Raw genomic sequence first — 13669 nt, 5'->3', positions numbered from 1 at the left:
AGGAAGCTCAAGTGACAATCGAATGCACCATTCCACAGAAGTTCCACCGCTCCATCATGGGCCCCAAAGGGTCCCGGATTCAGCAGATCACCCGTGACTACGGCGTCCAGATCAAATTCCCTGACAGGGAGGAAAACCCAGGTATGTCTGTGGATGCATGGTGGGATGGTAGTTGGGATGGTCAAATGACTGTACCAGTGGATGTATTCTACTTTAAATCTATGGAGAGAACTGATCCCTGGTGTTCCTGCAGTGTCCTTGAATCTGGGCTTAGCATCAGCCATGTCCTCTTGGGAATGGGACAGTTTCAGGAGGTCAAACTGCAGACCTGGGTGTTGTGAACATGCTATCACTGCAGAGTACAGGGAGAGCCAGGACATCCTGACAAAAAAGGCTCTGTGAGCTTAGTGAGGTCTCTCTGACCTCTCAATCTTAGGATCTGGAGGAGGGGACTCTGTGCATTGAACACAAAACTTTCCATGTTTTCAGCCCCTGTTGTGGAGCCAGCTGTGCAGGAGAATGGTGAGGAAGGTGGGGAAGGCAAGGAAGGGAAGGACACAGATCCCAGCTCTCCGAAGAAGTGCGACATCATCATCATCTCTGGCCGCAGGGAGAAATGTGAGGCAGCAAAGGAGGCGCTGCAGGTATGTGGCTTTCTCATCCCCTTACCCCCTTAGGTGGTGATGCTTGGATATAATTTGTGGTGGTGGTAGTAAAAGCCGCTCAGTCCAGATGCAATGCAAGTGGTCAGTAATGTTGGCCTGTAGAAGGGGTCTGCACTACTCAAGGGAAGCCCCTCTGCTCTGTGACTTCGCCTGGCAGCTTGAATCACAGTGCCTGACTTTGTAATTACTAGTGCTTGTAAGCAGCCCCAATAGCCATAAAAGCATGACATGATTGTTTTATGGAGCACAGCTGAGAAAAGGAGGAGTCTAGTTGAGGCTGAGTCATTCCAGGTTCAGCAGATCTTGCCATGCTTCTGTAGTGACATTTTCCAAGTCTGTGCTAAACTGAAGCCAAGGATATGAAGGCAACCTGTCCCACAGGTGGGGTTTCACATGGCTTCTTCTGAAAACATGCAACAGGTCATTTTGGTGTTCCCAGCTGTGCTGGGAATGTACCTCTGTTCAGCAGCATATTCTTTTGGGCAAGTATATGGCAAGCTAGAAGAGAGGAGAAGTTTTTCCACTGGTAAACTATGCTCCATCCCCTGCAGGCTCTGGTTCCTGTCACCATTGAGGTGGAAGTTCCCTTTGATCTTCACCGTTACATCATAGGCCAGAAAGGAAGTGGGATCCGCAAAATGATGGATGAGTTTGAGGTAAGTTGTTGCCCTTCTTTCCATCTCCTCTGTCCTGGAGAATCTGTAAGTAACTGTGTTGGGGATTTGGACAGTTACAACATACTCAGGTCTGCCATGGAATACAAGGCTCCGTGGTAGGAAAATGATCCCTGGGTGTTTTGGAGGCTGGATCCAGGGCTTGGTAGGTTTTGTGCTGAAGCAGTACAGTCAGGGTTGATGTTGTGAGCGTTGCATGACTTGTTTGGTGTCTGCAGGGATTCCTCATCAGTGTGAGAGTTGTTTTCCTCCTGGGCCCTGGGAAACAGCTCTGCTGTGCCTACCCATTCAGGAGAATTCTCCAGAGCCTCCGGGGCTGATGCAGATTGGCTGCAGTCAGTGTTGTTAACATATATTTGTTTCCTGGCCTCTCTAGGCCAGCACAGGGGCTGGAGAAACAGAGTTTTATTCAAAAACCATCTAGAAATTGTCCCAAACAACTGACTCCAGATGGCCCCAGCTCGATGACTTCCAGAGGTCCTTTACAACCCCAGCCATTCTGTGGGTTTTAGGATACCTGGGTGGGAGCTGGTCTTGGTGCCAGGGGAGACCAGGGAGGTGCCAGCTTGCAGTCAGAGCCATCACAAGTGATACAGAATGAGCAGTGATGTAAAATGATAATTACTGCTTGTTACTCAGGTGAACATCCAGGTACCTGCTCCTGAGCTGCAGTCAGATATCATCACAATCACTGGGCTGGCTACCAACCTGGACCGTGCCAAGGCTGGGCTCCTGGAGAGAGTGAAGGAGCTGCAGGCTGAACAAGAGGATCGGGTAAGGCCTGTGCCTGTCCTTCCTTCCAGCCAAACATGGCTTCTGCCTCTGGGCTCAGACTCCTGGAACACCTCATCTTTTAGGGGCACCCTTAGCTGCTCTGTGGGTGTGGAATGATCATAAATGGTTTACTCAAAGGTTTACCATGAACTGACAGGAGGGTTTGGGAGTGTAACTTTGGGTTGTCCAGGTCTCTCACACCTTCGTGTACTTTTGAGATACTGGTGGGTGGGAACCTCACTGTGCTGCCAGTCTCTCTCTACCTATCCTCACTGAATCCTTATCACAGCTCTGAATAAAAGGTTAGGGATGAGCTGGGGGTTGTTTGCTGTTTGCAGTTTCCCTCTGAACTTAGCAAAAGCACAAGGCTCCAGTGGATGGATGGCTTGGATATTCAAGCATGGCCCTGCAAAATCTGTTCCATGCATCTCAGAAGGCAGAAGGAGATGCTGTGACTTAAGTGGACATGACTGGAACAGCCGTGGTATGTTCCCTGCTCTCACTGTGCTTCTCCTGTTCCAGGCCCTGCGGAGCTTCAAACTGACAGTGACTGTAGATCCCAAGTATCACCCTAAAATCATCGGGCGGAAGGGAGCAGTGATCACCCAGATACGCACAGAGCATGAGGTCAACATCCAGTTCCCTGACAAGGATGATGAAAGCCAGGTGAGAGATCAGACTGAGTGCAAGGATGGCTAGTGGTTATCTCTGAGCATCTTCTCAAAAGCTCTGAACTCTCTCCACTGCCTTAGGATAAGGTGGATGGTGAAGGGGATTAGCAGGGAGAAAGCTTGCTTAGCTGCTTATGAACTTGGTTGTGCATTCACATTCTTTGAAAAAATCCCTTCACCCAGGTTTTTTTCCTCGGAAGCTGAGAAGCCTCAGAGAAAACAATTCTTATCTCATTTACTTCTCCTCTGTTTTGCTCATGTAGAATGTGTTTGGAGATTGTTTACCCACAGGTGATTGTTTCATTGGATTCTGCTGGGAGTTGTTTTCACTCCTTGGCCAATCAATGCCAGGCTGTGTCGGGACTCTAGAAAGAGTCACGAGTTTTCATTATTATCTTTTTAGCATTAAGTATCCTTTCTGCATTCTTTAGTATAGTATAGTATACCATTCTTTAATATAATACAGTATCATGAAGTAATAAATTAACCTTCTGAGAACATGGAGTCAGATGCATCATTCCTCCCTGCCACAGAGGTCCCTAATAATACAATACTTGGTCTCTCACACATCTCTGCTGGTTCCCCAGGCCCAGGACCAGATCACCATTACTGGCTATGAGAAGAATGCTGAGGCTGCCCGGGATGCCATCATGAAGATCGTGGGTGAGCTGGAGCAGATGGTGTCCGAGGACGTGACTCTGGACCATCGTGTTCACGCACGCATCATCGGAGCACGTGGAAAAGCCATCCGCAAAATCATGGATGAGTTCAAGGTGAGCACTGGGCCAGGGCCACACAGGACAGGCTGGGCCTGGGCAGCCATGTCCTCCTGTGGGAAGAGCTTGGTGCTGAATGAGGCTCACATCTTGTGGTTCTTGTGTCTTGTGCCTGCTCAGCATCTTCAGCTGGAACAGAAATGACAGAGAAGCCAGTGCTGCTCTGCTCATCTTCAACTCCACCAGCATATGAGCAGCATTCCTGGCCCAGGGCACCCTGGTATGCCAGGGGCACCTGGGCTGTCTGCACACCATAGTCAGACACCAGCTGAAGCGTCCCCACACCTCAGCTCTGTGTCATGTTTCTCTGGAAAGGCCAGGAGCTTTTCCTGTTTTGCTGGAACCCAGACTAAAGTGGAACCTGGAAATGCTTCCTTGGTGCTCTGGATTAGCTCTGCAAGCAGCACTGAGTTCTGTCCCTCTCTGGAGTCCTTTTGTTGGGTTTTTGCACTCAGGGTCCCAGATGATCTTGAGAGAGAGGAGGAGGAGGTGTGTATGTCAGCTACTCTGAGTACTGGAAGTGGGCAGCCAGACCTTTTGCTGGGAGGTTCTGCAAGGAGGCTGTCCCCAGACCCTCCAGCTACTTTGAGCTGAATTCAGGGAATTCTTCTGTCTTTTCTCTAGGCCACTGTAGATCCCTTTGACTCTGGGAATCATGGTGCATTCTCAGGGCTGTGGATGTGGCAGAGTTGGCTGGCTCTGGGAAGGTCAGGGACCTCTGCCCTGATAGCATATGGCATCAGCAGCAGGCTTTACTGCAGGGCCAGCAGTGAATGTGAATACTGAGGGATGAGATTTTGGAGACTTGTATTTTGGCTGGGCTCAGTTATTGAAACAAACTGGTTACCAAATGAGCAGCTTTTGAGTTTGGTCCTGTCTTGTTTAAATTTCTGGCACCCATCTGGAAGGCAGGGTGTGAGAGAGCACAGTGCTTGTGCATGGGGTGCACTAGGCCAGCTCTGTAAAGCCATTGTCAGCCAGGATTATTCTGTGGCAAACACAGAAAGCTCATTGTGCTTTGTGGTGATGGATCAATGGTAAAAATGCTTGCAGCAGTGTGAGGACACTGTCTGGAAATGCAGCCCCTCTCCTGCCTGTAGTGCCCAGAAAACTGAGCCTCTGGGAGTGAGAGCAGCAGGGGCTGCTGGAAATTGGGTCCTTAATAAAGACTGCTCTGCTTTCCTGCACAGGAAACTGGGCAAGTTTTGGGGCCAGCTGTATACCTGCTCACCCCTCAGTGTCTGAGCTGTGGAGGTCTAAAAGAGACTTGTGGCTGTGGACAGACAGTAATTAGGGCATCAGTGACAGTGATCTGTGGTTCCAGTGACAAGGGTCATGGGGAGTGTCTGGCATTTCAGATGTGCAGGTGTAAGTGTTGTGCTGTTCCTTGTGTTCCAGGTGGATATTCGCTTCCCCCAGAGTGGAGCTCCTGACCCCAACTGTGTGACTGTGACAGGACTCCCTGAGAATGTAGAAGAAGCTATTGATCACATCCTGAACTTGGAGGAGGAATATGTAAGTGTTCAGCAAATCTGTGATGGGGTTCCCCTGACACAGAGCTGGATGTCTGAACTATGTCCAGGTGGTATTTTCTTCCACTGCATTGGAGAAATGGAGCCCTGTGCAGGTGGCTATCAGCTTCCACTGCAGCTGTCCCTCAAACCAGCTGGACTAATGTCCTGGAGAGGACAGTGAATGAGAATGTTGGGACACCCCAGGATGTGCCTGGTGTTGCCTTGTAGCAACTTGCACCAGTTAAAAGTTGTGGCCTTCAGGGTAGTGCAGACACACCATTTTTGGTCATTGTAGAACAGGCTGGTGAGCTTGAACACGTTGCAGTGTGGTGAGATGGAGGGGTGGGCATTGTCATCCAGTTTGAGGAGCTATCCAGATTCCCCCCTCACTGTTGTGTTACTGCAGCTTGCAGATGTGGTGGACAACGAGGCAATGCAGGTGTACATGAAGCCCTCCTCACATGAAGAGTCCAAGGCCCCATCCAAGGGCTTTGTGGTGAGAGATGCCCCCTGGGCCACTGTCAACAACGAGAAGGTGAGTGCTGCTTGTGCTGCAGGCTGGGGACACAGAGCATGGGGACACTTCTGTCTGTACTGGGGACACAGCACTCTATCTCCTCGTGACAGAGAAAGCAGCTTTTAGCTGCTCTTTGTGGCCTGAGCACAGGCCTGGGCTCTCCTGCCCAGCTTTCAAAGCACTTCCCAATGTCTTGTCACTGTGGCTACATCAGTGTGGAGCAGTTGGGGAATGGGGGATCCTTACAGAAAGTGTGCTGCCAGGCTGTGTTGTTTTCAGGGGTAGGGGTAGGGCCTGGGACTGGAGACTCGGGCTGCAGCACACAACTGGCTCAGTGTTGGCAGCTCTGAGCTGGGACATGTGGCAGCTCATCCTCAGCTGCCCCAGTACTGCTGCAGGGCTGGCCTGACCCTGTTCCAGTGTCCCAGTTACCAGCTGGGACCCTTGGAGCCCTTTGCACCTTCTCTACACCCTCCTCAATGTCACCTCTAGATGTCCTGGGGCCACAATGATCCTTTTTGTCCCTTCCCCATTGTTTCTCCTCCTGGGAAATCAAAGACTCTGCTTAGCTCAGGGCCTCACCATGTAAGTTCACAGCAGGGCAGGAGCTTAACTTGTTCCCTTTTTGTTTGCTCTAGGCCCCTGATATGAGCAGTTCTGAAGACTTCCCCAGCTTTGGGGCTCAAGTGGCCCCCAAGACTCTTCCCTGGGGACCCAAACGATAATGACCTGGAAGCAGAAACTCCTCCAGCCCGCTGACCTGACACTAACCTGCCACAAATACTTCCTGTCTGAAATCTGACCCAGCGGCTGGAGCACAAATCAATTGTCCCAAGAGGTCTCCTAATGGTGTCTGGAGTGCTAGACCCCATCCTGCTCCCCTCAGCTATCACCGTGTCTAGGACCCACCCTCATCTCTTGATGGATATTCTTTCCTCCTTTGGAACAAGACTTCCACTCAGATTCAAACACTAAATGTGTGTGTTTTTGTTAGAAACTTCATAATTGACTCCAAGTGGCTAAGATTTGCAGCTTCCCAAGCGCTAGCAGAGCAATCTGCTCTCTTGAGCATGTCTGACTAGGCATTCTCGCCTTCATTAGGAGACCTCCTTTACTGTGGCTAGGAATCTACTTCCTGTCTCATGACCTCAGGAAATAAATTTCCTTGACTTTCTAAAGCCAAAACGTTTGCCCTCTTTCCTTTGTGTTTATCCCAGGCCTTACCTTACCTTTGTAGAGTGCAATCAACTTTTTTTCCTTTTAACTGCCAAAAATTCATTTAATGCTGATAGCTGACTGTGGGGAAGAGAGCTTCAAATAATCTATAAGGTCAGAAACCTGCTTTTTAAAGAAACAAAACCTTCAATAGGCTGCAGAGACAACAGAGATGGAAGGGGCCAGAACAACCTATGGCTACCCTGGTCAGGAAAACGCCTGTGAGCGCAGCGAGCGTCCCTGCGCCGCACCAAACACAGCCCCAGCTGCACACTTGACCAGTCTTCCAGTGCTTGATGGCAGCCCCTGCTCCTTGTTCCCCCTTCCCAGCAGTGTGAGCAGGCAGGAGAGCCAGCACACGGCAGCGTGGCCGGAGGAGACAGGTTTGGCTGGGTGCAGTGACCTGGCTCAGGAGCAGCTGGTGGGACACACAGCCTGCAGGAGCTGTAGCTGGCTGTTAGTGCTGCAGCAGCTCGGCCTGAGCGGCAGTCACAGCGCTCCTGTTGCCTTCTTTCTACCTCAAACAGCAGTATGGTGGGGCCTCTCCATGGTGGTGGCTTAGCAGCTGCTCCAGCCGTCACCTGGAGCATGGAGGAGAAGCAAGAGGAGCCTTGTGTCTCCGCACAGCTGGGAGAGCTGCTCCAGAGGGAAGCAGAGCTTGGTGGTGCTGAGGCAGGCTGTGAATCCGTAGGACTGCATGCTGAGCTAGCACAGGGCTTGGCCCCAGGGCTGTGGCTGCAGCTGTGCCATAGCCCTGGGCTGCAGAGGTTGTGTGAGCCAGGCTTCTGCTCTGACAACATTGGGGGTTGATGTGTGTGCTGAGCCCTCCTGAGACCTCCATCATGTGGTAGAGGGTGATCCATGATCTGTACTCGGGGCCTCTTGCACCTGGGCCCTGCCACAGCTTGCTCAAAGGGTGTTGTCTGAGCTGCTCCAGCAAGAGGGAAGCCCTGTCCTCGTGGAGGGAGGCATGTAGCGTGGGCTTTTTGTGTGCCCCCACTTCCCTGCATTGCTCCTACAGAGCTTGTAGTCTGAGTCATTCCTCTGTCCCAGCTGCTTCAGCTCTTGGACAAGCAGGAGTCCCCAGCCTCTCTTGTCTAGTGCTGCTGACAGAGCACAAGTGTGGCAGGCTGAGCCCAGCTGCCTTGCCTTTCCCTCCTTGGGACAGGCCCAACATGCCGATGCTTTTCCTTCCAGCTCTTCTTGGCAGAGACTGCTATGCAGAAGTCAAACCAAAACCTCACAGTGCTCTCCTTTAGTCTGAGAACCAAGTGAACCAGACCATAGCCCGTTGTGGGGTGCCTGGTTGCCCCTGAAGGACAGGGTGGCCTTGCCTCCAGCACGGGAGAAGGGGAATTAGGGTGGTACCTTCCCATCTGCGTCTGTCAGAAAATGGTTAATAAATACCCTGTAGCTTAGGTCTGCCCTGCATCACCAAGCCTATCACCCCCTCCTCCTCTTTATTCCCCTGTGCCCTCACCAGTTGCACAGCAAGGCTTGAGTTACATCCAGGGCACCCACTGCCTTGGGCTCATGCCCCACAGCCCAACCTTCCACTCTAAAGAAGGTCATGAAGTGATTGTACCTAGTACTGTCCCCCAGCACCCTCCTTCCGCAGCAGACTGTGGCATGTGTCCATTTCTTCTCTTTGACGTCTTCCATATTGTACGTTTCCATAGCAATGATCCCTTGGCCTTAACTTTGGAATTTGGAGACTATATGCAAACATGTAAAAAGGCTCATGAGTATGGATGACACTGGAATTTTATAAATTCTAAAATAAAACCTGAAACAGCTTGGAGTGTGGTGGATATTATTTCTGCTGGTGGGGTGAGATCCAAGACAGCCTGTGCTGGGCTGGGTTTGGCCAGGGATTTAAGTTTGCACATCTGAGTCTTTGCTGTGGCCTTGCCCTTCAAGGGGTGGGACTCACATGGCAAGTGGTGGGTCCAAGGGAGGAGATGAGAGCAGGAAAGGGCTGGGGCTGTGCCCTCCTAGTAGGGAAACACAAACCTGCTTGTCTCCAGGCTGCTGGTGCCAGGGATGCTGCTGGTGTAAGGGAGGAAGGGGGGGCATCAGCCATGGTCCCTCTTGCTCAGCTGCTCCACAGCCAGAGCCTCTTTAGCCAGGTACTGTTCACATTTCATCTTAACCTCAGGCATGTCAGGTACCAGTTATGCAATCACACATCCAGTAAGGAAACCCAAATGCTGGAAGTGAATGGGAGGTGTGGGTTGGCTGCTGTGGTGAGTCCTTACCCTTGGCCCAGCACCACACCCTGGGCCACCCCGTTGGGCTCAGCAGCTGGTACCTCAAAGGTGATGATGAAACCTGAGCACATGGCCAGCAGCTGCCAGTCAGTGAAGGGCAGGCTGCCATCCCGATTCCTGAATGCTCTGTAACTCAGGGAGCAAAGTGCAGCAGGTACTGACCGAGATTCCTAGCATTCCTCCTCCCAGCCTGGCATGCCAGAGCACAGCAGAACCAGCCCTCAGCCAGCTTCTGCTGGGATCTGAGTCTCACAGGTAACCCGGCCCTGATGGAGTCTATTCTCCACAAAAGCCCCTCCCTCTCTACCACGGTGTCCAGTGACCCTCCCACCCCCCTGCACACTGACACGTCCAGCCACGCTCAGCCCTGGCACGAGTGAGGGCCCCCAGCACCTCAATGAAGTGGGTGGACAACGTGGACCTGGCTAAAAGTCGCTCTGCTGAACAAAATATATGCTGTGGCAGAGGCAGAGAAAGGCAAAATCCCAGCCTAAGGAAGGAGGAGCCAGCCAAGGCAGGAGCTCCTACCTGCCTGGGCTTTGCTCTACAGGACAGAGTCCCGTGGTGTGTGCACCAAGGTGTTCAGGTGCAGGCTGCTGCTGTGGATGTACCTGTAGTATGCATGGGGCAGAAAATCAGAGGTGAAGGCTATGAAGAAGGCCTGGAAGCAGGGAGACCCTGCAGCTAGGGGACGCCCCATCCCCACCCTCCTTCATGCCCTGTGCTGCTTGCGTGGCTTTCTGCCTCTGCTTGCCCTCAGCCTGACAAACCAGACATGACACTGGACTGGGACAGCAGACATCTGTTCTCTGCCTTCAGTTGTTGCCAAGCAAGGCCCAGAGCATGGCAGCTGCTCACTGCCCATGGCTGGAGCTGCACCCTCTGCACAGGCAGACCCACCCTGAGCACTGCTGCTCCCCTCATCATGCTGCATCCTGCAACACCCAAACGAGTTCTCCCCAACTCCCTTACTCCACCTGCAGCCCCCTCTGCCCAGGTGAGTGCTGACCTGCAGGGTAGAGAGCCAGGTGCCAGTGCCCCATGCCTGCTCATCCACAGGCTGCTGGTCGTCACAGATGCGCTTGTGGGCATCCAGGAGATCTCCATCCTGCTGCTGAGCAGGGTGAAGAGGGCTGCCAGGGGGACAGGCTGCAACAAAGATGGTGATGAAGCCCAACTGCAGGACTAGGAGGAAGAGGAGGAAGAGGAGCAAGGAGGGACAGATATGACAGTATCAACTGCAGCATCTCACAGCCCCATCCTGTGGGGAGTGGGGCAGCCCTTCTCCCTCCAGCCCTTGCAGGCTGCTCAGGGTGGAAGCTCCTTCGTTAGGGGGACTCCTGCAGTTCCAGCTTTCTCTCTCCCAGCACCCCTCAGCACGCCCCAGCCCGAGGCCAGTCCCTATCCCTCTCCAGGAATTCACCAAGCAGCCCTTTGAACCCCAGCCCTGGTGGCCCACAGCCCTGTGTGCCTGCTCCACCAGGGCTGACTCCCCTCCTCATCCTCCTTGGTTGAGAGGAGCTTCTGCTTTTGCCACCAGCACTTCAGCTCTCTGGAGGAACCAAAGAAGGGCCACCATATCCTCTGCTACTGAATATGCCCTTGGCATCCTGTGTGAGCTCAGGGATGTGTGACAGCCCTGACAAGCCAGGGCACACTCACAGGATGGCCACCTCCTGCACCTTGGTGCTGATCTGCTTCCCCACCATGATGGGCAGCAGCTCCTGCCAGCTCTGTGGGGCTCCCCTTGGGCTGCCCTGAGGGGACAGTGGGATATCCCCTTGGGCTGCCCTGAGGGGACAGCGGGACATCCCCTTGGGCTGCCCTGAGGGGACAGTGGAGCTCACACTGAGGCTGTCCTGTGGGGACAGCAGGGCTCCCACTTGGGCTGCCCTGAGGGTACAGTGGGACATCCCCTCTGGCTGCCCTGTGAGGGCAGTGGGACATCCCCTTGGGCTGCGCTGTGGGGGCAGTGGGGCTCCATCTTGGGCTGCCCTGAGGGGACAGTGGGGCTCCCACCTGGGCTGTCCTGTGGGGACAGCAGGGCCCTCAGCCTGCTGAGAGCTAAACCAAATGTTTGCTGTGGCACCCCGATCATGGGAAGGCATTCCCACAGCCCACACCGCTGGGAAGGCCTGTGCAGGGGCTGTTCACTTGTAGCAGCGTGTGGCTACAACGAGATCGCATCCAGGGGGGCCACAGCCCTTCAGCGACAGCAGAGGAAACAGACGAGACAAGTCTCGTCGTTGTTTAGCACCGGAGTCCATTTTATTTCCCCCTCACGCCGTGCCGCGGCCCGGAGCAGGAGGCGGAGGCCCGGGGGGCCGAGCAGAGCACCAGAGAGCAGAGCCCCGAGCAGAGAGAAAAGAGAGCAAAACAGACCCGGGGCCGGGCTTTTATCAGGTGTCCCATGGGAGGAGTCTTAAACTCAGATTAAAGCTCCACAGAACACGAATGCTCCACCTGGCACTCAGCCCCTCACTGGGGACCCCCTGAAGGCTCAGGGAGTTTGTGGGACAGCCGAGACACCTGCAGGAGCCAGGGCAGGGTTGTGAGGGGACAGCCCAGGCTCTGAGCTCGGGAGTGCAGCCAGAGCAGCCCCAGGGAAAGAGGGGCTTATCTGGGTCACACAGAGCCTCTTCCAGTTTGCCAAGGGGAGACAAAAGGGCTGATGATGGGTCCCAGAGTGCGGAAAATAAATCTTCTTACCTTTCCTATTTCCCAGAGGGACCTGTTAGCCCCCAGACAGCTGGCACTGCCCTGGTCCCAGGCATCCTGTGGCCATGTGGGTGCTCCCACTCTCTGCTGGGACAGTCCCCCTGCCACAGTGCTTCTTCCTCACATGGCACCAGCACTCCCCTGTCCTTTAGCCCTGCCCACAGAACCAGGAACCTGTTCTTCAGGAGCCAAGAAAACAGGGGATGAGGCTCTGGAGGAAAAGCTCAGAAGTCAGATGGGACAAGAGTGGTGACTGGGGGTCTCTGGGTCCCCTGGAAAGCAAGGAGACTGCAAACCTCATCAGAGCCCCACAGAAATGCAGCTGCTTATGCAGAGTGGGACACCCAGGAGCTCTGGGGCACTGTCCCCTTCCCTGCAAGCTTGGGCACCTCAGTCCCTCACCTTCAGAGGCACCCAGAGCTGGAGCTGCTGCACAGAGGCAGGGCAGGCTGCAGGGAACATTCAGCACCATGTTCTGGGTGCTGATGAGTCATGGGCTGTGGAGAGAAGGTGGCTCCAGCAGAGATAAAAGATAAGGCTGCTGGCACCTGTACCTGTGCGTGTGGGCAGCGCTGGGGTGGCTGTGTTGGTGTGGATCAGCCTGGCAGAGCTTACCCAGGAGATGAGCACAAATACATCACACAGATAAACACATCACACCCCTGCTCCACTCCTGGAGGAGGCCCCCATGGCAGGGCAAATCCTCCCCTGGATCCAACAATCCACAAATCAAGGGTGAATTTATCACAAGGGGATGGAAATCTGGAGTCAGATCACTGGGCACCTTTTCTATGTGTATCCCAGCAGAGTGAAGCTTGTCCAGAAGTTTCTTCCTCCAGGTCCTGTGGATGGCAGCAGATCTCTCCTGCAAGTCCCTGTTCTCAGTGTCCTGCTGCCAGCTCAGCTCCTGGGGGATGGTTTCCCACACCAGGAAAGGGATTTCATGATGGAACCCAAAGCCGTGTTTGTCCTGCATGTCTCCCTCCTCCCGGATTTGGTGTTCTTGTGGGGCTGGGCGTTGTCTTGTGAGTGAAACAAGGAGCTGAGGGAAGGCTGTGCCTTCTCTCTTGGAGAGGGCTCCAGCCACTTCACCTGGGTGTTCCTAGCAAAGGAAGAAAGAAGCTGGGAGAGTTGATTAACAGGACTGAGGACTGCAGCTGTCCTGTGAAAGGGAAGGACTGGAGCACCTGAGTAGGATGAGTAGGATGAATAGGATAAGCAGGATGAATAGCATGAATTGTATGAGTTGGGTGAGTAGGGTGGTGCCTGCCAGGGCTTGGGGGTCCAGTGCCCTCTGAACATGATGTATGACCAGCTGCCAGCTCCAGCCATGGGGCACTGGGGCTTTTCCTGTGCTCCTCAGCCTAGCAGACCCTTTCCTGCCTCAGCCTCCTCTCCAGGATGGAAAGGAGTCAAACTCCAAGCCAAGCCTTTTCCCTCACCTGTCCTGGTGCAGCTGTTGCTGAAGACATTGGCCATGCTCCCCTTGTCCAGGACTGCATGTTCCCTGCAATTCCAGGTGTGTTATTATCTTTTTTGTGCTGCTTTGTGTGGTCACCACATGCCCAGCTGGCTGTCCCAGTGTGGTGGCAGGGCCACCTTCCCAGGAGGGCCTTGGCCTTTTTGAGGATCCCAGCTGAGAACACTCTTAGTGGTGCAATATTTAGAAGCTTGGGCTCTTCATGGCATGTTTCCCTCTCCTCATGGCCCAAGAATATTATCCCTAAGGAAAAACATCCCTGTCCTGAAAAGCTCTGGGGTGATCTATCCCCAAAAAACCCCTCCATCACACAGAGAGGTCCTTATGCCACCTGGAGCACAGGGACACTGTCTCTGCTGGGAAGCAATCCAGCCCCACCAGAGTGCCTGGCAGTG

At 53.7% G+C, this 13669-nt stretch overlaps 1 protein-coding gene across 2 annotated transcripts in view; it reads left to right on the top strand.

Annotated features, from left to right (window-relative positions):
* The window catches only part of HDLBP (high density lipoprotein binding protein), a 39154-nt gene extending 30552 nt beyond the window's left edge, over positions 1–8602 (top strand). For both annotated transcript variants that reach the window (XM_058812612.1, XM_058812613.1), the window contains exons 20-28: positions 3–141; positions 490–644; positions 1217–1321; positions 1979–2113; positions 2636–2779; positions 3372–3557; positions 4959–5075; positions 5481–5609; positions 6230–8602. In XM_058812612.1, the coding sequence (XP_058668595.1) occupies positions 3–141; positions 490–644; positions 1217–1321; positions 1979–2113; positions 2636–2779; positions 3372–3557; positions 4959–5075; positions 5481–5609; positions 6230–6316 (1197 nt within the window). In that variant the 3' untranslated portion in view covers positions 6317–8602. The remainder of the gene's footprint in view (positions 1–2; positions 142–489; positions 645–1216; positions 1322–1978; positions 2114–2635; positions 2780–3371; positions 3558–4958; positions 5076–5480; positions 5610–6229) is intronic.
* Positions 8603–13669: the final 5067 nt, after the last annotated feature.

This window comes from Ammospiza caudacuta, chromosome 11 (genome assembly GCF_027887145.1).
Source record: "Ammospiza caudacuta isolate bAmmCau1 chromosome 11, bAmmCau1.pri, whole genome shotgun sequence".
NCBI classification, from domain to species: domain Eukaryota; kingdom Metazoa; phylum Chordata; class Aves; order Passeriformes; family Passerellidae; genus Ammospiza; species Ammospiza caudacuta.
This window is presented reverse-complemented; position numbering and strand designations above follow the sequence as displayed.